The sequence below is a fragment of the Solenopsis invicta genome, chromosome 11, assembly GCF_016802725.1.
Source record: "Solenopsis invicta isolate M01_SB chromosome 11, UNIL_Sinv_3.0, whole genome shotgun sequence".
NCBI lineage: Eukaryota > Metazoa > Arthropoda > Insecta > Hymenoptera > Formicidae > Solenopsis > Solenopsis invicta.
This window is the reverse complement of record NC_052674.1, coordinates 12,486,275-12,514,002: the sequence shown is the minus strand read 5'-3', so window position 1 is coordinate 12,514,002 and position 27,728 is coordinate 12,486,275. Positions and strand designations below refer to the sequence as shown.

The 27,728-nt window shown below is 32.3% G+C and overlaps 1 protein-coding gene across 4 annotated transcripts in view; it reads left to right on the top strand.

Annotated features, from left to right (window-relative positions):
• The window catches only part of LOC105204511 (RING finger protein 44), an 81,784-nt gene extending 60,101 nt beyond the window's left edge, over positions 1 to 21,683 (top strand). For all 4 annotated transcript variants that reach the window (XM_026138279.2, XM_026138278.2, XM_026138277.2 and 1 more), the window contains 8 exons: positions 11,962 to 12,163; positions 12,278 to 12,365; positions 13,192 to 13,277; positions 15,402 to 16,010; positions 16,174 to 16,362; positions 18,441 to 18,724; positions 18,812 to 19,115; positions 19,728 to 21,683. In XM_026138279.2, coding sequence (XP_025994064.1) covers positions 11,962 to 12,163; positions 12,278 to 12,365; positions 13,192 to 13,277; positions 15,402 to 16,010; positions 16,174 to 16,362; positions 18,441 to 18,724; positions 18,812 to 19,115; positions 19,728 to 19,802 — 1,837 coding nt within the window. In that variant the 3' untranslated portion in view covers positions 19,803 to 21,683. The remainder of the gene's footprint in view (positions 1 to 11,961; positions 12,164 to 12,277; positions 12,366 to 13,191; positions 13,278 to 15,401; positions 16,011 to 16,173; positions 16,363 to 18,440; positions 18,725 to 18,811; positions 19,116 to 19,727) is intronic.
• Positions 21,684 to 27,728: the final 6,045 nt, after the last annotated feature.

Here is a 27,728-nt window from a genome sequence, read left to right as displayed (position 1 = left end):
TTTAAAAAAAAAAAACTTTTCTCTGGGTATAGAGTACTACACCCTTATAAATTAACGTAAACGTTTTGTCTTACGAAAAATCAATTAATATTAGAAAATAATATTTATTTTTATAATAATTTTAATATTTTGTTAGTCCTCTTTTCTTTGTTATTATCTCTTTTTTTTTTAAAGAAAATGCATTAAATTGAAGGTACTTCATATTTATGGCCAAGGCTGTACATTTTGATAGGATTTGTTATTCGTAGAAAAAGAAGAACAACATTTATTATTGGAGGATGACAAACTTTCTCTATAACACAATTAATGTTATTAAATGCTTTGTAAGTTGTACTTTGGTACAACTATCAACGTTGTTAATCCTTAAATACCCGCGTACAATGGAATTTTGTTCTTCTTCAGGCGCACTTGACATTAAATTCCTAGAAGAGCTACTAGAAAACTTAGCAACAAAAAACTATATTAATTCCTTTTATTTTTAAAGAAAAAGTATAAGGTGAATGAAAAATCGTTGGTCAAATTAATACAAAATTTGGCGAATATTTAATTTTAATATACAGAGAAAGAGAGAGAGAGAGAGATATATATATTCTTTTTATGTTAGGACCATATCCTATTATTTTCCACTATCCGGTCTCTTGGGATGTCGATGTCCAATATTCTTCCCATTTTTTCGTTTGTCTTTCTGGAAAGAGAGGTTTGAATATATTATATAGAGAGCAATGCAAAATTAAGAATATTGTTGAAATAATTGTTCTCGTTCTTAATGCATACCATCTTTACGCTTCGATCACCGTCAGAAATATTATCCACGTGTTAGCCACATTTGCTCGCCTGGGTGCCTTCCGGTTTGACACTTGGGCTGAACGTAATATGCATGTGTTGCACGATAAGATCGTTTTGCGTTGATGGAGAACTTTTACGCACGGCAACTCTCATTTAAAAAAAATGTATAGAATATACCAAAGGTCAGATTTGTACTATACATCGACGAACCTTAAATCGCCTCGAATGAGAGATTTAATGGGATGGCAATACTTCCGCTTTAATAGAAACTTTGTTCTACTCTACAAAAATTTACTTTTGAAAATACAATAAATTTATCACAGAAGATACATGTGAACATATTGGTAAATTTATCAGTACGCTCGTGACATGTACTTTATGTATACATTTGTTCATTAAATCAGCTCTATGCGGAGTATCACGTAATGTAACTTTTTTACATTTATTAATAATTTCAATATTGATAACTTTTTTAACAATTTATGAATTACTTTTTTTAAAAAACAACTTTTTGTAATACTTTTTTTTTAGAAAACTTGATCTCTAAAAGTTGAATAAAAAAAAATTTGTTAATTTAATTGATATTTAACGAAGAAAGAAAATCTCATGCTTTTATGTGTGCCTTTGAAGTTTATCTTCCAAAGATAAATTATATGAATTGCGCTAATCGTAACTAAAAGTCTCTCTGTCTGTCGTACTTTGATATTTTTGAAATGGAAAGTTATTACGTTACACGGACGAAAGAATTCTTTGGAGAAGAATTCCTACGACGAATTTGGGACGCCCTGTACAATTTTCACGAACTTTCTACCAGCTGTAGAAAGTCCGAAGTAAATAGAATTCCGTTTATTCAACGCCTGGAAAACGCTCTTGATCTCTATCAGATCGTTCAAAAGTCGACACGCGTTTCATTACGGGATGGATCGAGCTTTTTTTTCTTTTTCCCATACGGCAAACATTCTCGTGCCATGTGCCCATTATTCACCGTGCATTTGTGCATTTGTGCATTTGTGCAAATATCACAAGCTTAGCAAAATATGCTTTAGTGAGACTGTCGTACGATATGTATTTGTATTATTATGTATATACATTACTATATAAAATGCATTAATGTGTGTGCGTGCGTGCGTGCGTGCGTGCGTGCATGTGTGTGTGTGTGTGTGTACACACATTAATTAATTTTATATAATAATATATATACATAATAATTTTTTCAAGTAAATTTCTCGAAAAATATGGCAGATACGGAAAAATGTTTTAGGCAAAAATTATTATTAAAGGAAGATAAATAATGGTAAAATCAATATTCAAAAAAATTAAATATCACACAGGTTGTTATTTTTTTTAATATAATTGAATTATTTTGCATATAAAAGTATTAGCATTGAAATCTAGCTCTGGCTCTTGTAATCCGTTTTTGTTTATTATTGATTGGATTTAATCTTGTGAGCTCAGACATTTTGTATTGTTTATTATGAAATTAGAGTTATCAAAAAATGAGTAGTTTACGAAGAATTTTATTCTAGCATATTTTAAATTTTGTAAACTATCAATTTTTGATAAACGTATATTTATACTGTTACGTACAGAATAATTAAATTGATAAGGTGAATTAATGATGTAAAAAATAATACAGGTTTGCTATAAAAAAAAGTAATAAATGCAATTTACAAAGTCTTTTTGGAAAAGAATCATAATTTCATTAGAAAAAAATAATTTTTATAATATCTTGAAAAATCGACTTTTTATTTTGCTATTATATGTTTGCTTTGAAATTCTACAACTCTTGTTGCAAATGTTTTTTTGTTGTAAAATCATGTGCTCTGTAGACATTCGATGATTAAAATTTAAATGAACCACTCTTTATACATGCATATGTACATCAAAATACTTATTCAAATATATATATTGTTATATACGGGTACATATGTATGTATGTGTGTGTGTGTGTGTGTGTGTGTGTGTGCGCGCGCGCGCGCGTGCGTGCGTGTGCGTGTGCGTGTGTGTGTGTGTGTGTGTGTGTGTGTGTGTGTGTGTGTGTGTGTGTGTGTATATTACATAAAAATATTGCATTCAGATCAGGCTGAGAGACGACGGCGTTCGCGTATATTTAATTTTCAGAGGAGCCGACGTTGAAGAGTCGACGATTCTCTCTAATCAACGATAATTAACAGGCCCGCCGCGATGACGTGCCCGCGAGACGCGCTTTATTTCCGCGCTCTCGCACTTCGAAACCCCTTTTTCGCTGGTTCGCGCGCACAGCGCCCATTTCTCGTTCATCTGCCTACCTTAATTTAAATCGGTTTATCGATTTTCCTTCTCTCTCTTTCTCCCCATGCCGACCACGCGCACTTTCGTTCTATGTATACGTGGCACCGCTGGATTTCATTAGACACGAGTATTATACTCTTGTGCCGCACGTGTGTAGACCTCACAGACCTTACGGACTTACGAACGTTCAATTAGGATTTCTCGTTGGATCTCTCGTGTAGGGTGTCCCGATACTCTGCCTTTGATCTTAATGACGAAGTTTGGAGTCGATAGTAACTCCTTAGTGAATATTTTCAAGCAAAGCCGTAATAAATAATTTTTTTTTAGCGTAATGTAACACCAAATTAAATTTGGAAATGAAACTCCGAAAGTTTGCATAGAAATTTAGATGGACAGTTCTTTTCTTTGTTCGCACTTTACTATATCATTTATCACAATTAATTCGAAAATAAATTATAAGCATCTCGACTCGATTCTAATTGGAAAAAAACTCGAGTTTGAGTAAATCGAAAACTCTACCATTAAAATTGAAAGCAGGAATTTTTCTATATTTTGCGTGTATGTGTGTGTGCGGACTAGATAATTATAATTGTTATTAATGATAGATGCTGTCAGATATTCAAAAACCCTAAGAAACCTGCGAAACAATATTTTTTACTCTTTTTTAGAGTGAGATTCTACTCCAAAGAATTTAGAGAGTAAGTGTATTAATTTTGACAAAATATCCAAATAGAGGGTCCAAATTAAAAATACCATTTTGATTTGTACAGAGTTATCATACGTCTATACATGACGCATTTGCATCCTCTTGCAATTATTCATCGTCGGCCATTATTGTTTCGCAAACAGAAATCAAAAATTAACGCAAACAATTCGATTTTTGACGCAATTTTTCGCCATTCGTTTATGTATACGTCATTGATAGGAAGTATGGTCGGTCATCCTGCATGCTAAAAAATCTGCAAGTTGCATGCGAAGAGACATTGAAAAAGTGTTGGCTCATGCGTTTGACTTGACTTCACTATCAAGCCCTGCCTATATACAAATTCATGTTGCAAACACGTGTTTATAACTTTATGATTGCACGATTTTGAGAGATACAATTCTTTCTGTCTGTGGGAGAAGGTTAGAACCAGTAGAAATAACTTTATAGAGTAAAAGTTTTTTTTTCAGTAAAAAAAATATGGCTGATATTTAGATAAAAACTTATTTTTATATCTCTACTTCTGTCTGTTCTATCTATTTATTTTAGATATTTTATTGCGGGATACAATTCTCTAATAAAATTCAACGCTATCCAAATGATTTAATCAATTAACTAACATATTATTTCATTTTAGGAACGTATTTTTGAGAAAGTTTTATATTCTTTCGTGCCTGACTTTTGTAGGAGTAACGATCAACTAATTCACTAGATTTTTAGGCTCACTAATTATGAATTTATAGTCAAAATTTCGAAATTCAAAGTGACGGATTAAAATCAATTTTATTCAATCTCAACAAAATTTTAGCATTTTTGTTCATTATATTGAATCCGTCATTTTTAATTTTGAAATTTTTCCATTAGATTTGTCATCTCAAAAACCTTAAAAACCTACAGGCCAAAATGCTAAATTTTGTTGTATTTACGCATAATCATATAGAGGGTGTTCGATAATGGTTGTTCCCACGTTTTACCATAAGAGCATGATTTACCGACGGATATATACTTCTAACATATTATTATATTAGAAATTATAAATGCGTGCTCCTATGGTAAAACGTGGGGACAACCATTATCGAACACCCTGTATATATATACACGTATATATACGTAAATTTGTTCCTGACCTTACGTGACACTCGTTAATAGCAGATTCCTGAGATTTCAAGACAAAAATCTTGATATTAAAATGTCACGGCTACAATAGTTGGAATTTAGACTCCGAAATTCACGCACCCAGGTATGGCACATTGCACAGTAACAAAGGTGTTCCTAAATATGATACTTATTTTTCATATTGATTTTGCATGCATCTTCACAATACGATGTGCTGCTATATCTGAGCACGCGAATTTCAGGGGGGAGGGGGACAGTTTGAATCTTTCTCATTTAAAAACTTGTGTCCTCGATATATTGATATTGGAATTTTCGTCTTGAAATAACAGGAATCTGCTATTAACGAATGTCACGCGAGGTCTGAGACACCCTGTATACATGTGATTATACGTACAACAAAATACAACAAAATTTAACATCTTGGCCTGTCACGTTAAATCCGTCATTTTGAAATTGAATAGCAATTTTTTTGTATAGCCCTTACGTTGACCTTTAAAATGCATCCAGAAAAAACTCGCTATTTTAATTTTTATGGAAGATACATGTATTTTTCACTTTTACGAGTATTTGATGAAATATTCGAGGGGTGAAATTTTCAAAGTCGATCTTTTAATGAAGAATCTATCCATAATTTTTCAAAACGAGTTTAGAAAAAAAAATGCTGTCTTTATTTTTGTGAAAAAAATGTGTATTTCTATAGGATCGTGACATAAAGCATGAAAGGGTTAAAATTATACTTTTAATGCGGCGCGGACTCGATTTGCGGTTTAATTAGCGTAACAAGCAACACACATCCCATTATAGTCATCATTTTTCGACGGTTTAGATGGTTTCGAGGTCTGTCTTCGCTGCTACGTGCGATCGTACACAAACTGGCGTAATCTTACGCCGCTATTGACGCATGACATCGACATCTTTGAGAGTCATTTAGCTCCGTCAATTGACTCTAATATCCATGAGGATACGTATGGTTCTACTACGCCCGCTTCAATATTTTACTTCCCTTGACTTTTTCTATATCATGTTTACTATGTCCCGCTGTGTGGTTATGTCGTTTAGCATGCTCGCGCATATTTATCAGTTTCTTGCAAACGTACACATGTATAGATTTTTTCCTTCTCTCCGTTACAACCGCGAAGCATTTCTCAATTCCTTCTCTCGCGAATGTTACACGTGACGACTAAAATAAAGAAAGGGCAAGGGAACAGGACAGATATTGCCGACATACAAATGTGATTTTTAATGAAAATCGAAGCGAAGGTCACTCGAATATAATAATGCAACGAATTAAATACATAAATACGTTAAATAAATCGCGCGTACGATATGCAATGCCATTAATATTGCACACCGTATTCGCGATTTATTTAACACCAAGCCGTACAAACGCGCGGGCGAAATTATGTAAATAGTATTATGTTACATCATGTACTACGAGAACGTAGTGCGACTATTTTACGAACGTCACGTCTCGTACATTATGTAACGTTACAGTTCGGTTTCCATTGATACGTATATTCTTTATGTCGCCATGGTTCACAAAGTGCCCGGCCCTGATTGTATAACGATAAATAAATCCGCGGCAAACAAAAATAAATAAACCGCTGGCGCACCAGTTTGTCGAATCGTTAGCTATAACAGCCAATTTATTCGTCCGTGCTTGTAGGTCAAGCGAATATACAGAGAGAGTGCTGTCCCGCTACTGTCGGACGTCCTTTCGACCGCGGATTCGTTGGCATGTCGTTTTTCCGTTAATCGAAAATTAAAGGCGGAATCGGATATATAACGGCGATGAATAATACGTTAATGACAAAGTTGTCGTGGCTCTCGAATCTTTAATACGGTGCGAACGTTTCTAATTTCGGCCGATGTAAAATCGTGTTACAAATATCCTGACAAACGAAAGCTTTGCGCTCGCGACTTGCTTAACCTATACAGCTCAGCAAGATTGCAGATATATTTCTTTGCAAGATTGCAAAATTGCAAAAACATTGCGAAATGTTGTAACATTGCAGCAACAGTAGAATGTCCTCTTTTACGCTGAGAGAAAAATTCGTAGTAACTTTGGCAACTATAAAAATGACACGCAAGTTTTGTATGTAAAAGTAATGTTACATAGTTTAATAAACTATTTTATAATTATTGTAACTACAGTTTTAGTTGTAATAACTATAAAGTACAATAGTTTATATCACTATGGCAACAATATTTGTGCAACTATTAGTTTATAGTTGAATATTACCTCAATTGTAATTACGTAGTTACTTAGACTTTACTACAAGCAAGTTATGACAATTATATACTTTTAGTTTACGTATGGCCGATTAAGGACATGTAGAACATTTCTTGAAACATTAAGATAATTATGAAAAAAATACAGATTATTTTATGTTGCATTTGAAAGTAGTGGAAAAAATTTATTTAACGTATTTATAAATATGTGCTTTAATAGAAATATCATAAAATAATGAAAAAAAATTGAATTTTTAAATTTAAGTATTTTAAATATTCAAGATGATTTATGTAAAGTTTTAATACGGGATCAGTTCTGTAAAATAAACAAACATATTTAAACAAATTTATAAATACATAAATAATAAATTTATTTATTTATTTATTTATTTATTTACAATAACAGACAATCACAATAAAATGTGTATAAATCATTTTGAATACATAAAGTACTCATACAAAAAAAAAATTGAAATTTTTTTAAATGTTGTAGAAAATAATTTAATTTTTAATAACAAATAGAGCAAATAAATTATAAAAATATGTTATTAAATAAAAATATAATTTATTTTACATAACTGATATATATATATATATATATATATATATATATAAAATTTCTTTTAAGAGTTAATATTAAACACATTTCCAAATTTTATTTACTTTGCAGAGATTGTACGATCGATACATCTTTAAGTATGCCATCGGAATAATTATGATAGCACTAGTGCAGGGTCTTAAGTGCTAGGAATGAGAACTAGTTAGAATCTCAATTCAATGTTTCCATTACTTACATTTACATTGCTATTTTCCTATATTGTACTAAAATGTTACTGCAGTATTACTGTCTTTTGTTATATAACCTATTGTTTTTATTACAACTTTGTAATAAAAATATTGTAATAAACACAGTTGATGTGCTATTTGTTCACAAATTTATAGTTTGTACGATTTTCTTCTCTGAATGTAAAAGCAATTCAATGCAATATTACAACAGTATTACAATATAATATATATTTCATATTACTTTATAATAAATACTTTGTAATTATATACAATAATTGGGGCATTTTTAATTTTTTTTTAATATGAACAGTTTGTTGGTTACGTATACAAGTGCCAGAAATTAAGAAAGTAATTATATAAATAGATTTGCAATGCTTTATTAAGAATTATCACAATACGTATCTATTAATACTATTAATATTTATTAATACATTTATTAATAACACAATTGCAAATTTATTCATATTTATATAGCTGTTTTTTATTTTTATCATTCGCATATACGTCCCGCATTGTTGTGATTTTAATAATTTTTATTTATAGTTTTAATTATAATTTTTAGAATAGAGATTTTTAGAATCACATTAAGATTTAATATTAAAACTTGGCTATGAATACACAATTACAAACTTGAATTGTATTTTTTTTAGAAAAATTTCTTTGATTACATGACCATTCACGACTAAACTTAACTGTATTTTCAAGGCGCTACGAATTTGCTTAGATGTTAAATGTGTTACGTAAAATTATTTTCTAGCAGTTTTCTTTCATAATATATATGTTTTATTAAATGTTTCTGCAACATCATTCAGAGATCACGTTGCACATCTATATTTTAACGATTCCGAAACATTGCATTGTAATATGCAAGATTGCAATTTTGCTGCAATGTAGCTGCAAGATCCTGTGCCGTCAAATTCTGAAGGCGTCACTTGCGATTCAACGACGATATTTTCACTACGCAATAGCGATCCATTCTTATTTACGAATAAGACGCGTCGCGTCACGAGTGGACGTCGCTATCGTTTCAATTCTGATGACTGCGACTTTCATAACTCGCTCGCGAGAAGAGGCTTGCTTAATTGCGAGTCGCTCGAGCATACAACCGAGTCGCGACATCGCAAATCGCCGAGCAGTTGGGAATAAACGTCGCGAAATGCTTTGCCAAAATCGCGATGAGACCACGAATAGGATAAGGATAATTCTTAGAGAGATTTCCCGATCGGACGGAACCGGGTCTTCGCCCGGAAATAAGATTTCGCGAATTTGGCGCGCACCAGCAAGATCTTGCTGCACGCCGGCGAGTTGAGCGACTAAAATTAATTAGACACGTCGAAATAGATCACGTTCGCGTCCACGCGGATCAATACGCTCTAGATTAGAAGTGCGAGCGAGAATCGCGGGATTAACGTTGACTCTTTCAAATTTGCATAACATCGAATTTCCGTAGCTTCCTTCATTTAAACATCGAATTAAATAGCAGTATTTCTGTGTGCTTCCACACGTCAGCCGGGAGCCAGCGCGAACGATGAAATTTTAAGGAAAATTCCATGTTCATACGGTTCCACTATCGATTCGCTAAAGGAAAAAAAAAAGACGGAAAAAATATTGTAGTATCAAATCAAAACTATTCTACTTAACAAGCATTATTTTATATGTAAACATGAATATAATTTCAATGGCACGGAAACATGCAATGAATAATCTAATTTAATCTTCTCCAAAACAGTTGATAACCTTAAATTTCAACAGAAATATTTTTATTTCGATTATTATAACACATTATAATAATTATCAGAAGAGCACACTATGATTGTTTTGATAATAATAATAAGTGTAAGCAATTCTAAAATTCTCGATTTAAAATAATTTCCTTTTCTATATTTTTCTCTCTCAGCTCATGAAAATTATTATTAAGTAATGAGAATATGTTTTTCTTCATGGATTATACAAAATTTATGTTTAAACAAATTATGTCTGACGCTAACAAGATATCCCAGGTTTTTCCTTGAAACTTTAGTATGTACAAACTACAGTATTTTATATGAGCAGAAATAAGAAAAAAATGTTGTGTAAATATAGGAGAGACTGGGGCAAGTTAATCCACTTTTCAGTTTCAAATTTTTACAGACAAAACTGAAAGATTTATTAAAAAATTAAGTTCTATCAGTTACTAGATATGTTAGGTCATTTAATAATATTGCAATAATAAGTAAAAACTTGTTGATGACTTGTGAACTCCTCAGTCACGATCACAGTGGTGATTATGGCTTAAGAGTTGCGCATTTGCTTTCTGATCCAGGTTCAAGTCCACCCAGAACAATATCAGATTTTTACTTGATGACCACTTCTTGAAAAACAGTGGCAAACCACTGAGAGTATTTTTTGCAGAGACAGTCATTGGAACTTGCATAAAGATCACGATCTTCAGTCATAGAAGATTGATTTGAAAAAGAGAGAGAGAAAGAGAGAGAATAATAATTGATATAAGAAATTATTTTTCAAATATGTGTCAAATAGCCCCACAGTCGGGATAAATTAATTCCAATATTTGAATTACGAAATAATATATATTAAGATATCAATATATTTCAGTATATTTTTATTTATTTTAATATAATTTATCAAAAATTGAAAATAAACTTATTTAAATAATTTTTTAATTATAACAAATTTTTTTTTTAATCTGTTAATTTTACAATTACAATAAATGTACGAGATCTTTTATGACACACTCGGTAAAAATTTATTCTTGCACTCGGAAAGAACGATTTGCTGAAGCTTAATATAATACAGATCTAAAAATAATTTTGTTGGACCATCAAAATAATTATAAAGGATGTTCAAGCATGATGAATAATGCTGTGAACGTTTTGGCATTCTACCCTGAGCGTCCTACATAATTACTTTGATAATCTGTCAAAACCATTTTTTCAAATCTGTATCCAGTTAAATTTTTGCATTTTAAAATGCTGTCCGTTCGTATCAATATAAGAGCATCCACACAAGAACATCTCGTTAAGAACGTTAAGTAACAATATAATTACTTACGTTATGTTACGTTGCTTCATGATTACGTTAGTCTAAGGTTGTTTATAAGTATAGACTTGAGCTTATGGTTTATATTTAATGCAACGTAACGTCTTATGAATGTTCTTGTGCGGATGTATTAAAGCTTGATATTGATGTAATATTTATCACTGTAGGAATTTCATGCCGATTTCGATTGAGGGGAGATAGTGGATTGAAAACTTTAAAAAAGAATCGATTTTTTTTTACATTTTCTTAAAGTTCGAATTCTGAAATGTATAAATTAAATTTTATTTATATCCGATAAAAATTAACCAAGTTACGGATTTATTAACGTTGCCAGATTTCCGCTGTGCACGCTAATTCCTAGAATGAGTTTCAGAGAAGTTCAGTATTACATCAATGTCAATCTTAATATGATCGGATGCTTTGAAATCAAAACTTACGTGAAATTGTTTTTCACACATTCCTTTTTCTGCCATAATTTCTTTTGGGATACGTTTCGTTATGTCCATGGAACATTTTTCTCTCATTTTTGTTCATAGAACATATTACTAAAGTTTGTACAGAGAAATCTGGGACTATGATCTCATTTCAATATTTAACACTTCGAAGATAGAGAAATTCTCAAAACGAGAAAGTTCTTTTTTTTTCTGTTTCGTAATCTCCTGTAATTTTTGTTAAGGGAGGGGTTTCTCCGCGGCTTGTTTTTTTTTTCCCACGTAGAAAACTCCTTCGCGGAATCGTCGCGCGGTAATATCGCTGCTTCGTTGTGCGGAGGCGAGTGGGACTCGCGTTGGCCGAGATCCTCGTACCGCGCGGGGCCACGTATGTGACTCATCTCGTTACGAGTGCGGCCAGTATCGGCGCTTATAATCGAGTTATCGCTCGGCAGAGAACAGCGTATCTCCCGGGGATTTATTACGTACTTTCCGCTCGCGTTTCTCTGTGCGCGCGTCCCCCGCGTGATACGCGAACTCCCCGGCGTATCTCTCTCGCACAACTCCCGCTCATAATTTCTCCTATGCACGACGCAGGGATTGCCCCGGGGTTGGCACGTCCTCTGGGCCGGCCGGCAAGGAGGTGTCCTATCACGGGAACGTGGGTGGAAGCAGCGTTGGATATAAGCCACCACCGCAGCACAGCCCGCAAACGAGGGGTCCGCCGCCGCACTTCCCCCAGGAGCCAGTAGGCCCGCCGGCCAACTCACCGCCGTTGCACATCAATATCTGTGGACAGGTGAACGCCTCTTCCTCAGTCCTTTCTCTCTCCCTCTCTGCCTTGTCTCCCTCCCTCCCTCCCTTTCTCTCTTCCGAGGAGATCGCTTAATTGCAATGATCGCTGTGATTTCAGGAGAATACGATGCGTGGCCCTATATTGAACATGAGTCCTGGCCTCGGAGCCAGCGGAGTAGACATGGAATACCGCAGGAATTCTCAAGGTAGTATTTTTAAATATGTTATCTTTATCGTCTTCTACGTCAATAGTTTTAAGATTTCTCTTTTTCACATTTGAGTGCTCTAACAAATAAATAATTCATCGTTTACGTTCGCTGTCGTAGTCATAATTTTTTTTTTTTTTTTTTTTTTAAATCTGTTTTTTCTCTCGATTTTATCTTTCTGGAAAGTTAAGAACTGTTCTTGATATCTCTGTTTTCCTTCACTGAGAGAAAATGTTTGCGATCACTGTAATTTAAATATAATTGGTGCCAATTGATTATTATAAATTATGATTAGATTGTGAAAATTGCAGCCGTTTTTTTGTTAGTATAATAATAATAATATACAATGTATACATATTATTATTGTTGTTGTTATTGTTTGTATTATTATTATTATTATTATTATTATTATACTGAGAGAAAAGTTGTTGACTTGACTAAATTTTTCAACTTAATTAAATTTCTTCAGTTTAAGCATTTATATATTTAGCTTAAATACTTAAACTGAAGAAATTTAATCAAGCTGAAAAATTTAGTTCATTTTTTTTTCTTTTTTTTAGTGTAACATTGTGGCAGTAACAATTATAAAAAATAAAGTTCCTAATTACGTTAACATTCAATTATAGAGGAAAGTGCAAACACAAAATATTTTTTTCTCAGCGTTCGTCTGTTCATCTGCAATGGAGGTTTCCTGTACGAGCCTGTGTGCAATTTTTTTTTGCTTTTTTTTTCTCGTCGCGCCGGTTTAATTCGGTGAAAGTAGCCCTTAGAAATAGTTGTTCGTGATCGGATGTCGCGAAAAAGTTACGTAAACTTCTGCTTTCAGCCACGAACCAGCTACCTCTGAGCCCTGTACAGATCCAACCGTCGCCGCCTTACTACAGGCAGCCTAGTCAGGACGACGGCAGAAAAGTGAGTAACTGTTTTGCTTTGTGCATCTATAGATCTGTTTGCGTTTTTTCGAATTTAAGCATTTTTCTCTTCAACGTTTGAATAATATTTTCCTCGTTTTGGGCAAAAAATTTTTTTAAGATTTGGAGCAGCGCAAACCTTTTGACGACAGCTAGAATGATATCTCAGTGCCAATCTGATCATTTGTATTTTCTGTTCAATAATTGGTACGAGAAAAACAAATCGATTGACAAGGAGATCGCAGTTGACGACGGCAGAATTGATGAACTGAACTCTCTGATTCAAATAAGAACGTTTTCCGGTCTTTTCATATAATAGCGAAAAGCTATTATATGAAAAGACTAAAGAACCATTACTGTGACATAGACCTCTTATAGTGGCTTTTTCTCGAAAACTAAACTATGCACTGTATTAATACTGATAAAAACATGATCTGCTTAGGTCATTAAAGAAATAAACACTTATAGTTCATTCATAGTTTTTTTTTCTACACAAAATCTGCTAAAAATGGAAAACGAGAATAAAATTTGTACGATTTTTTTTTGCAAATTGTATAGTTTAAATAATAGTAAGTATATTATTAATAATATCAGATCATTTTACATGTTTGTAATTTTCTAAAACTGTTTTGTTTATATTTTTCTCTTTCATACTTTCCTTGTAATATCAAACAGAATCGCTGATGCAACTGGTACACTTCTCCGTGATGTTAGACAATAACTACAACATTTTTAACTTCAATATTAATGTTTCATGAATTTTTTAACATTGTTTTTGATACCTTAAGATAGTGTCGAACACAGATCCACTAATAAGTATACATGAATAAGGTATCAAAAAGACGTATAAAATGACAGGATTTAATTATGGCCTGTCAATTTTATAAATTTTGTTTAATACATAAAAATAGATTTTATTATTTTTCTTTCTTAATTTAAAAATGTTCTTCGATTTATTTTATAGTCAACTCCCCATACGGGGCCGTGTCTGATTACTGCTATTACTGTTTATTGTCTTTTTTGGAGCATTTTCCAGGTGCTCTTTTTGAATTATGTATTACAAAAACATTAATCAATATAAAATACGAAACAATATTACAAAAATTGCTGTGCCATGTGACACAGCAAAACGCACTTTCTATTTGTATTCATGTTTTTGAGGTTTATTTTTAGCTTTTGTTTAACAAATGTTACTAAAAATAAGGATAATTGTTATGTCAATATTAGTGACTTTTCCTCTATGAAACTTGTTTTTGAAAATAAGTTTATGATTAATGTATAGGTATTCTTGAATTTTTTCAAAATTTTTTTGCATTGTCTTCTTTAAATAACTTTCTAAAATAACATCTTTAGGAAAAAAATTGTATTCAATTAATCACAAAGTATAAGAATTTTGAAAAACCATGTTTATAATAAAGAATGAAGTTTAAAGAACATTTTTAAATTAAGAAAGAAAAATAAAGTTTTATTGTTTTATTTTCATATAAAAATATGAAGTGTTTCATGAATTATACAATTCCCTTTAAATATGATATACTGATTTTTATCATTTTTATGTGGCAATGTTCCTTATTATTATATTTAAATCGTTATGAATAATTTGTATCAATTTTTAAATAATAAGTTATCTCTTATTGCTTAAATTTTATTTATTATTTATTATTTTGGAGATGCCAAAAGCTCTTGTATTAAAAAATATATATGAATGAACAGTCACGTAACTTTTCTCGAACAGACTGCAGAACCTTCTTAAATAAATTGTGTGTACAACGTACACTCAACAGTTTCCGATAATCCAAAAGTAGGCTTATGATCTTTTCAACAAAGTACAATATTTTTTTTTTGTGATGGGAGAATCGCGCATCTTGTTGTCTTGAGCGAAAGATGTCGAGAAAAATACGGAGTGCCGATCTCGTGAATTTTATTTTACAATAAGCTTATGCGATCAACTCACTTAAAGGGTGTTTACGTGTGACATTTCGATTACTTCACTGATTAATAAAACGACGCAGTGCAAGTTTTTAAATATTCTGCAGACGAACCGAGAGAGCTTTTCTCCAAAACGGCACATTTATTTGGAAGCGAGTAAGGAAGAATAAACAATATAAAGCGTGATATTTTTCAGAGCGAATCGCCGTCGAGGAAGCGTCGCCGAATATCTCGCAACGGTGCCGTGTCCGGAATAGAGGTCCGGGAAACGACGCCGCCGGCGCCGACGCCACCCCTGCACACAACCCCACCGCCTTGGGAATTTGGGGGCGCGCCACAACGGCGCTCGCCCCGTAATCACTTATCCACCCGCGGCAGTCCGACGGTCAGGAATCGTTATCAACGGTACACGGAACCGTTCGGGCTCTCCTATCCGTTCCTGCCGGGTCATAACCCCCATCAGAGTATCCACAATTCCCATCATGGCCTTCACAATTCGCATCACAATATCCATGGCTCTCACCCTCACGGTCTGCACAACTCCCACCACAATATCCACAATGCACATCAGACGCATCCCCATCCCCATCCGCATCCGGCGGCCGGTGGTACGGGGCATCATCCTACGCAGGGCGCGAATGCGCCCGTGGTCGTCGACGTTGGTCAAGTCGGCGTGTCCGGCCTAGGGGTCGCCGTCGGTGGAGAGCCGCTGTGGCATCCACAGGCAACCGGCTACAGGATTCCGTGTCAGCTTCATAGCCTTTACACACCTCACGGAACGCATCCATTTGGACATTCGTGCCAGGTAAGTTAGCAACAAGTTTGTCCATTGTGAATAATCAAACGAATGCCTCTTATTTTGTCACTGTATCACATGTATAAATCTGTCCCTATTTGCATTCCCTTGTAATCTGATCAAATTTTTATCAGATAAATTCTACATTTTATTACATGTAACGTTTGTTCAGGTGACGCATCATCACAGTCATTATTCCGCTGCTCATCCAACGCATCCGAGTCACGGAATCGTTGGCTCTTTGGTGGGTGCCGCACCTAGAGGATACGCGCCACCAGCTGGTGGTGTCGCAGGACTGCATACAGCAGGTCCACCGCCCGTCCACACCGATTACACCGCGCATCATCAATTATCTCAACAGGTAAATTTGAAGAAATACGTGAAGAAATCTTAGAATGATTTTCATAGTTTGATCTTATTATTTGAGATTGTTCTGATAAGGAAAGTTCCAGGTATTTATTTTGTAGATTTTGGAAAGTTAGACATTGAGATATAGGGTTTGATAAAAATAATATGTAACATTCAAGTGCCAATGGATTATAGGACTATAATTGCAAGATTTTCAAGTTTCGAATAATTATATTGTGATACATATAGTGAATAGCCAAAGTTTTATAGAATTTGTATAGCTGTAGTGTCTAAGTGCTAATTTTCTCCAATTCGTAGTTTTTATTATATATTTAAACAGTACATATTTCAAAAATAAATTAATATGTTTTAATCTTTTTAAATAATTTATTTTATTTTAATCTTTTATATAAATTTTTAAATAAATAAAGTTAAAAAATGTTTCTGTAGAATTATAAAAAAAATTTAAGAACACAGGAAAAAATAAATATTAAGAAAAAAAGAGATATTAGAGTTGGTCTCGTACAGTAAAGAAGAAAAAAAATCTTATAACTCTAATCCTTTAATTCATTGGCACCTGTTACAATATTACTTTTATGACATCAAATTCTATGCCTGAGGGAGGGGGGATATTTTAGTTCAAAGAGTTATTTTTACTAATTTTTTGCTCTAAACTGAAAACGTTTAGATACGTATTTTATTACGTATTTATTACCTTTTAACTTTATAAAAATTTTATTTTTAATTATTAATATAAAATAGAGATATTATTTATATATAGTGTAATTTAAAAAATCCTGTTTATATTGTCCCAGGTCGTGCGACTCTTGTTTGCATCTTTTGTGCTGATTTTAAACCAACGATTCAAGATTTATTTTAATCTATTTATGTAGAATAAATAAATGTAGAACTAAAATAAATCATTTATCGCATTATTGAAAATAGCGATCATCTAAAAATGAAAAACGGAATTTTGCAAAATTTTGAATTTTTTAAACTTTTACAGGATATAAAAAACTTTTCAATATATTAAAAAAAAGTTTAGTTTTAGTTTGCTTCAAGGCAGATGTTAATTGGTTCAGTAGTTTCTAAAAAAAACCTGATACAAGATTAAAAAACATAGATTTAAAGTTTTACAAAAGCATCGTTTGGCCCATACGTTTGCCTCAAACCGTGAAAACGAAAACAGACTGTTTAATTTTCATTAAATTGTTTTATGTACAGATTTATTTTTAATAGTACAAAGATTGAAAAACTGATTGAAAAAAATCGCGATTTTTTTGACCCGTTAAATTAGAATATCCTCTTAATATCAAACTTTTCAACATCTATAAAATACATACCTAGATTTTCCTTTGTAAGCTTCATAAATGATCTCAGATATTTTCAGAGCCAGTCAATGAAATTACTATTGCATTTCGAAATTATATTTCAGACATTGTTAAAGATAAGATTGAACTCTTGGACTAAATGAAACTTTTAACCGATTACATAGAATATTCATTTGCAATGTCTGATTTCTAAGGACAATAAATGTTATTAGTGTTTGAACCTCTACATAGAAAAAGAATTAGTATCAAATCAATAATCATTGTTTTATATATAAGCAAGAATATAAAATCTTTAAAGAATTTGATAATCTTAAATTTTAGCAAAATATTTTATATATTTTTATTTTAATATTATAATAATTATCTAAAGAACACAGTACGATTGTTTTGATAGTAATAGTATTAAAAAATTTTGATTCTTGAAGATATTATTTCTCATCCGATTTTTTTTTCTTTTATCAAAATTATTGTTGAATAAAAATGAATATATTTTCTTGATAAAGCTACAAAAATATCTTTATGTATAAGCAAGCTGTGTCTGTTTAACATTATTGAATTCTTCAAACAAGATTTTGAAGAATTTTTATATTCTTGTATATGGGACAATATTTGTTGATTAATTTTTTCACGGTGTAGAAAACATTCTCATATTTAGCTATCAAAATGAACGTATGTTAGACATTGCATAACAGTTTTCCTTCGTTTTTGCCGTTAGACTATAACAACTGCTAATATTCTCTTCTCATGTTTGTATTTCTAGAGAGAAGTCGAGCTTGAATTGATAGAGTCCCATCATCACCATAGAGTGGGCGCTGCGGCTGGTGCACCATTGCCGTTACCACACTCATATTCTCCGCCGGCTCTTACGCAGGTGACGACACCGCCGCCCATATTCCTGTCGGAGACGCGAAACAGTCAATTGGAGATTGTACAGAACAGAAATCGACGACTAACAACCAACGTCCTGCGACGACCGAGATTTGGTAGATGGAGGAACACGACTCAATTACCCATGGCTTATCCGGGATATTTACTACACTTCCTGTGCGTGTTTCTGCCACATATTGTTATAATTTCTATGGGCGTATAAAACGGGTTAATTTTAATTTATATGATGATATTTATTTATAGAGCGATGTTCAGCAATCCACCGCTATCCCCTTACAATCAGGCCGAATTATCCTCGCCCGACTCGGTCACGGAGAACTACGAGGCGTTGCTGTCCTTAGCCGAGAGACTGGGCGAAGCTAAGCCACGGGGTTTGACTCGTGCGGAAGTCGAACAATTGCCCTCTTACAAATTCAACGCAGAGACACATCAGGGCGATCAGACCAATTGCGTCGTTTGTATGTGCGACTTCGAAGCCCTCCAATCTCTACGTGTCCTGCCATGCTCTCACGAATTTCATTCTAAGTGCATCGACAAATGGCTTAAGGTGAGTTCGACAAAGTCTGTTTCAATCTTAAGAAAGCACGTAGACAGCTCATAATGAGAGTCAAATTTTTAATAGAAAAACGGAAAAAGATTAAGAAATCATGTTTGTTCTCTGTAAAGACTATTTGGCATTTAAATTTTGATTAGTCAACATAACGGTTTTTTTTACTATAAATTTTTGTTTTCTGTGACAAAAGACTAAGTATTGTAAAAAGAATTTAAGTACTCACTAGTGATTGATGTCAGGAAAAAATGTAAAACTACCAGTCGATTGATCGAGGCAACTCCAAGATACAATGACTATACGTTTTTGAAAACACAATTTAAGAAATTTTAAATAGCGACGCTTTTTTATATTACTTTTCAAATAAAATTTAAATTGTCAAAAAAAAAAGAAAAGTATGATCTTTACAATGGAATAAACAAAACTTTTTTTATCTTTTTTCATAAAAATTTGCAAAATACATACTTAGATTTTTCTTTGTAAGCTTTATAAATGATCTCGGATATTTTCAGAGCCAGTCAATGAAATTACTATAGCATTTCGAAATTATATTGCTCCTTAATCGAGATGTATCCTAATTACATTTCTATAAATGATTTTGTTTCACAGTCTAACCGAACGTGTCCGATATGTCGCGGTGACGCTGGAGAATATTTCGGAAATAGCAGCAGCAGTTCTGACTGACGCCAAGCCGGCGATATACACTAGCGCGAGACGTCGCAGCCATCAAGAACGTTACTACTGCGCGTTACGGAGATACCGGTCGTCGCGTTGCTGCTATTTCACGCTAATCTGTGCCGTTAAACATCCACGTCACCTTGGCTAAAATACGCTGCCGGTGCAAGAAGTTTACGGTTGGTGGTCAACGATAAACGGTTGGTCATCTGTCGACCGTTGAAAATAACGACGCTGAAACTGGCTGAATACAAAGTGGTGAAAATAGTTGAATGTGAACGTACGACTTCATTGTACCGGAGTGTCGCGTAGTAAGCGGGGATATCAAGCTCGAGGAGCGTCTTTTCGTCTTGTGTTTTAAGAGAAACAGCAAGACGCAATAAAAGCAATTTAGCGAAACGACGAAATAGTCAAGAGATTCAACGTTCCGTTAGACGGCGCATTTCCTATCAAAAAGAGAGAACAAGGAGTCGGATATTACTTGATTCTTGTTTATAACGCTTCAATTAATATTTTAACGCTCATTAATTATTTGTATTGCTACTCTGCATTATCGAATTTATGTACATAAAATAGCTGTATATGCAGACATTGCAACTTTCTATTAACGTTCCATTTTTTTATAGTTTTTGTCTTTCAATCTAATAATTGTATATATTTGCATATACCCTTATACATATACGTGTGCGTACAAAACCAGTGTTAGTTTTGTTTGGACTTTAACCAAATGTAGAACACGAGGAATTCTTTTGCAATAAAAAAAGTGTTTATCGTCAGGTAAGGGAAAAAAATTGTAACTTCCTATTGTTATAGGCTCTTGTGTCTGTAGTGTGTATATATACATATACATATACATATGTATATGTATATATATAGATCAGCTAATTATTTTATTATATTATAGAAATGTATGTAAGTAATATTAAAATTAGTTGGCACCTTAAGTGCCATAGGTAGAGATTGTTGGATTATTGCACCAGATGCCACGTAACTATTTTATAAAATATCTGTAGGTCCATGTTCAATCCAAAATTTGTTTCTCTCTCTCTTGCGGCAACTAATCATGATTACTTTTTATCTAAGTGTGCTCTAACGTATGGTTACGATTGTTGTATCGCGCACTTCGTAAAGTCTGATTTAAGCAATACATCCAAGCGAATCTTCGAAGAATCTTTCCAAGAAAACTTCGAAGAAGAGGATTTTGCTTTTTAACCGCGAGAGAGACAAAGACCTGGCGTATAACGGTCAAGTGCACCCAAAAAGAGAAAAAAAATGGAAAAAATAACGTAAGAATATCGCTTCTGTTTCCTGCGTATCTACCTCTAATAGAAGAAACGAGACGATTCATATTTTTTTATAATACACATCTCATAAACAATAAACATACCTATGATAAGTAAACGGGAAAGCGACCGGTTAGGAAACAAGGTCTATAGATTAAATATCTATTTCGACACACATTCAATGAATGACAAATAAGACTAACGATTGTAGAAAGAACTTCTGGAAATAACCACATCCCTTAAATACGAAATACGAATACAATCTCCAAATTGAGAAATTTTATTATGAGATATGTTGAATTTTTCAATTGGAATTGAAAATACGTTCCGCGGATACGTATACGCTTCGTAGAAACGGTCGTAGTATTTCGCCACGAACAAGTTGTGTGCTTTTAGTTGATTATATAACGCTTCCTTATTTACGTGTACTTTTGTACCAGTGTCGAAGGATTGCGAGAATTTGTTTATTAATCTCGTTATTTTTAAGATGTTCAATTTACATTGTTAGATAGCGTATGTTATCGGCAAGATATGAATTGTTGAAAATAGTTTGTTTCGAAATTAATAAAATTGAGGAATATACGAATGTGCGTCGTTTTGACCGATTTATCGGCGTTTACATTTTTTTTTTCTCGATACGCTCCTTTTTCAACAAGCAAACTTCCGTTCCAATTTCTCACAATAATCAAAGAGAGATGTTCGAATGTCCACGCTGTGAAAACTCGATAGTCATTTCCAAATGTAATTTCGCGAAAATTAATACGGCTCATTTCGAGATTGCACACATGAAGTAACAATCACGAGAGATAAAATCTAATTATTTGTTCGAGTAAGATTTATGCATTGATGGATGCGCGTGTTGTGTTGCGTGCGTGTTGTATGCGTGCGTGTTGTATGCGTGCGTTTTGTATGCGTGCGTATTAATTTTTCGATTTGCTTAAGATGCATTTGCCTCTGTACATTCATTTCTCTCAGATGTAACGACAGAACGCGCGAGGAAATCTTTTTACGGAATTTGCACATTACATCTACGTTGAAATCCACAAAAGTGTATTAACATCACGTTTCATGATTTAAACTTCAAAAACATTAATCCGAGAATAGTCACATGAGATGACTTTTACACTTCAGCGACAAAATAAAAATTAGTTCTAACAGTGTTCTTTATTAAAACTGTATCTACTTTTTTTTATCTTTGTTTTTTTTATAAATTATTAACTAAAATTATTAACTATAAATTATTAACTAAATCTGTATACTTAATGATTTTAAATTTTAATAAGTTGTAAAACAAATAATATGTACAATATGTACAATTAATAAGTATATAATAACATTTTTAATGGGATGTAGAAATCATTCCATGTGATGCAAAAAAAACCAGATAATTATTCCCGGATTAATTACAGTATGAAGCATTTTACAAGAGGAGTGTTATCTATTATAAGCTGTAATAATGCATAATCAGCCTCGCAAATCCTGTTGAATTTTTTTTTTTTTTTTTTTGCGTTAGATAAAATCCCGTAACATATTCGAGAGGATTCGACGTCACTGTGAAATATCGTCAATTCGAGGAGAAAATTCGCTCGATAGTTGGTCGGAATGCTGCCTTCTGGACACCCCTCCTCGACAGAATACGCGTCGCGTAAACGGAGCTCCCTTACATTCCGAGCGCTTGGACACTTGGACACAATGGAAAAAAAAAGAAAAGGTCTCCGTTCCTCTTGGACCTGTATCCTTCCGACTTCTTATAGCGTGCCTTTCTGCACACCGACCGACTCGTTGCGAGAACATGCGTGCTTGGTTAAAAGAACGCGAGCGATTCACCGTGTTACACGCCCGCACAAAAAAAAGAGAAAGAGTATGTGTGCACACGTGTGACCGAAATTTACATTTTTATATCCGGCAAATGTTTAAGAATATCAACGTAGCAGCGATACTCTGTTCGATGTTTTATAAACGCGTTAATAACTCTCCGATAAAATGTCTCTGGCTCGTATTCATCCCTGGTAAAATTTTTTTTTTTTTTTTCAGAATTTTTTATATATGTAAATTTTGAAATGTTTTAAGATTTGTATAAAACGTCTGAGAAATTTTTTAAAGTTTTAAAGTTTTAAAATTATATAGAAATTCTGAAAACTTCTGAAATTTACATAAAAAATTATATGAGAAATTTTGAGAAAAATCTTATAACTTTGGTGGAAGAACTTTTAAATTTTTTTATTTATTTAAAAAAATTTTTTAATTTCAGAATTTTTTAGAATTTTTGTATAATTTTATAACTTTTCAGAAAATTTTTCAGATTTTTTATATGAATCTTAGAATATTTCACATATATGAAAAAATGAGAAAAGATACAGATTTTCTCAGTATTTCTGAAAAGAAAAGTGTTCCAATTTGTATAAAATTCTGAGAAAAATTTTCACCATGGATGGTCCCATTCAGCATCGCGTTCAGCACTAAAACAGCCCATCCATTTCGGGTGAACTCCCCGGTAAAGAAAAAATCTATATAATCAAATATAAATACATATATATAAAATATGTCCATATACTTCTTTTTTTTATATAAGCTCTGTTCGTATATGTATAGGAAAAATAAAACGGAAAATAATTAGAAGAATAATTTTTGCATTGTTTTTTTTTTTAATAAGAAGTGAAATTTGAAGAAACGATTAATATAATATAAAATTGTATGTGATTATACATATAGAATATTGTATGATATAACTGTAATTTTACTCTTTGTAAAGAAGCATAATTTATTTTGCAAACTTTGCGAAAGTTATTTTTTTAATTATTTTTCTCATGAGTGTATATGGACAGGGAAATATACGAGAGAAAGAAAATATAGGCATATTTATACTGTATAAATATATTGTAATAGGTTTTTTTACCGGGTCGGTGTTCTTGTTCAAAGGAACTCGATATGAACGATATAAAAATACGAATGGCGAAGGAGAGGGTTTAGCTACGTTTGGTGTTCAAATGTGCGGTACGTGAACACGGATCTCTCGCGAAGCAGCATGCTACGTATGTTGTGAAAAGAACGAGTGAGCATATAACGCACACTAAAACGGTAGGTGTTGCGATTCACCTTTGATCTACCGTTTGTGTCGGTACAGTGAGATCTCTCTCGATGACTCCTCTCAGCGCTGTCTTAATTTTATTTCCATTTCCCTTATATACGCGCCTGTAATGAGAGATCGACGTTCATTCAGATTGACATGGCAATAACCAAATTTTATTTTTTCGTAAGAAACTCTCGGAGGATCAATATTTATTTTTGAGCCGAGCATTAGCAAGCCTTTAATATCGATCATGCACGAGCACTATAAAAAAATTATTTCCGATATCTTCGGTTTCAGAAAAGCTATATAAATATAAATACAAATTTTATATATGTATCAAACACTGTATAATATATATTTCAATTACAAAAAAATTATATATACAAATAATATATATATATTATATATTTTATATATATCCCAATATGCAAAGCTTCCAATATAACAACAAATTGGCAGGAAATTTACTCAGATATTGCAATAGATCTGATGTTATCTGTGTATGTCCGCATATTAAACTCAAGTTTTACGGGTAGTGCTTGTCGATGATCTAACAGCAGAATTCAAATAGAATCCATTTTGTAATCTTTTATATCATTTAAATGATTATATTTAAATAACAAGTTTTGTTTAGTTTCTGTAGTCAGTCTGCTCATATTTTGTTAATAGCTTTTGTTACACTTCTGCTGACGTTTTATCGACAAACTTTGTAGAATACTTGTAAAACTTGTTTTTGTCAGATTTGGCTCTTCAAAATATTATATATTTAAGTTATATATTTATGTTATATATATATATATATATATATATATATATATTATTTATATATATATATATATATATATATATATATACATTTACAATTATTTAATTTACATATAATTATAAATTATTGTACGCATATATATATGCATAATTTATTGGCCCACTGCTTACAATTTCTGTAATTTGCCTGTGCTTGTTTCATATCGATTAATTTTCGAAGGTTCATCATTCACTTTTACTTTTCGTTCTATTCTCACAAATATTGATCGTCTGAGCCCACCTCTATAAACTCGACGTAAACTCGTCCGTGCTTTACCGCATATACGTAAACTATATACCATACTTTCTAGTAGTGTCTAGTTTCTAATGTCATACGGGTCCTAACTTGTCGCATGTGTTGCGGGAAAACGCCAGAATTCTATATCCTACAAGAATATCAAAAGTCTTGCAAAGACGACAAGCGAGCGAGCGAGCGAGCGAGCGAGCTAACTAGCTAACTAGCTAGTTTGCTAAGAAAGCGCTGTTTATCCTTCCTAGATGTGTAAGAAGACATATCATTTTTGTTTTCATTGCGCTGAAAGGTACGTTGTTTCGCGTTTCTCGCGCTTTCTCTCTTTCTCTCTCCCCACAATGACAGGAGAGAGGCGAAAGGAAAAGTCAAAGATAGCTCACTTATAACTATAACTTAAGCTTATGCAAACCAACAAAACTGCGATCGGGAACGAACGTTCGATGGACTCAGAACAACCTGTCGATTACAACATAGAAAAACTCTATAACTTTCGTGAGATTGCGTTTAACTCAGGGATAATCACCTGGAACGAGTTTTACACCTTACATTTTTAAATTTATAATATTAAATTGTACTCAATTTGAGGAATTTTTATCATTTCTATAGACTGCTATGGATCTTACTCAAAATATAGTTAATTTAACTGGAACAATAATTAAATTCAAAAAAGTTCAGAATTAAACAATTTAATTCAAGAAATGTTAATTAATTTGACTCAATTTTATTATTATTTATGTGCAAGATAAACACATTTTAATATGAACGCTAGTTATTTTGAAATTGATTCAATTTTACCACAATAATGGATTCCTTAATTTGATTGTTTCTTCTTCTTCTTCTTCTTTTTTTTCTGTGAATACCAGCCTAAGAGGTTCAAATACATGTATTGACAATCTTATAAAATCATTAAAAATGATACTATATAATTATACTATATAATCAATATTATTTTTTTACAGATAGACCTTTCATTATCTATATTAAAATTTACTCCAATAATAATGTTGTTATTTAAAGGTGTTTTAACGATTTGATTCAAGAAAAAATTTATCGATTCAGTTCGATTCAGATTTAAAGAAAAAAATGAAACTTAATTTGGTGTCAAAAAATCTTGATTTGCACATTTTTATTAACAAATTTTCGAGCAGTCAATAATATATAATTTATGTAATTAATTTTTTATTAATTACTTAATTAGGGTGTACAATACACTTTATATGTGATTGTTTACGACTATTCCTGAGTTAAGTGAAAAGAGCAGATTCTCGTATTCATTGAACGAGTAAAAATGCTTTATTGATATCTTTCTTGCGTTTAACTTGCTACTGTTGTTTATTTGTAGTATCAAACTTTTTTTTATACACAAAACTTGTAAAAATTTTGCAACGTATATTTTATTTTCATAAATTTATGAATTTGTTTATTAAAATTGTAATATTAAATATGTAAACACTTTGCTGTGTTTATAAAAAAAAAGCGAAGTGTTTTTACATGAATTTTCTGAATCGAGGATAACAAATTGATGACAGATATCGATGGAATTCTTTTAATCGGAATAGTCCTGGTCCATCTAACGCGGCATTCCTTGATGTAGCCTAGATTAAGATGGCGTAATTTGTCATAAGTAACCTTAAACACATTTAATTAGACTATTGTATGAACCGTGATCATTCGCAGAACAGTCTTATAAAACTAATCTGACGAAATTGTTTACAATTACGCTTTACATTTCTGGAAGAGAATTTTACCTTTTATGAGGAGAAATTTTACTCTTGTGGAAAGTATATTATTATTATTTCAATCTTTAGTGAAACAAGAGAAGCGCAGAATAAGGGTAACTCTGTCCCTGTTCGAAAAATCGAATGACGAACACTACCAAAAGTGACTGTTTCGTTAGCGGATTAGCAAATTTGCAAAATGTAAAATATGCCAAGCCTATGTACACTGAGAGAAAAAAATGGTTGCAATTACCATATTTAACTATAATTCATTGTCATCTTCGGTGCCAACTATATATTTATAGTTGTTTTAATGCAAATTATAGCTATTAATTATTATTACTACGTAAACAGTAAGCGAATGTTTAAAAAAATAGTTATATTCACTATATAATTGCATTTATTGCATATGCAAATGTTTATTTTATTTTTATCGCCCGTATTTTGATATGTTGCGATATTATTTAAAATTTATCATAATTTATAGTAAAAAATTTTTTGTAAAATAGTTGGTAAAACTATAGGTACAACAAAGTTATTATTGCTAATTTTATAATAGTAATAACTATAAAAATGGAGCTCTTAATGATAATTCTTTTACCATACAATTATAGTCAACGAATAATTTTCTCTCAGGGTATGTTTGCTATGTATGCAGTAAATAGGAAAGATACCTCTTACGGAAAAAATTATAAGAACGAAAAAATTACTGAAATAGTATTGAAAAATTGCAGTTCTTCAATAGTATATCAGTAATTTTTTTATATTCTAGTAGTTTTCTTCCGTAAGAGACGCATCACATTCATG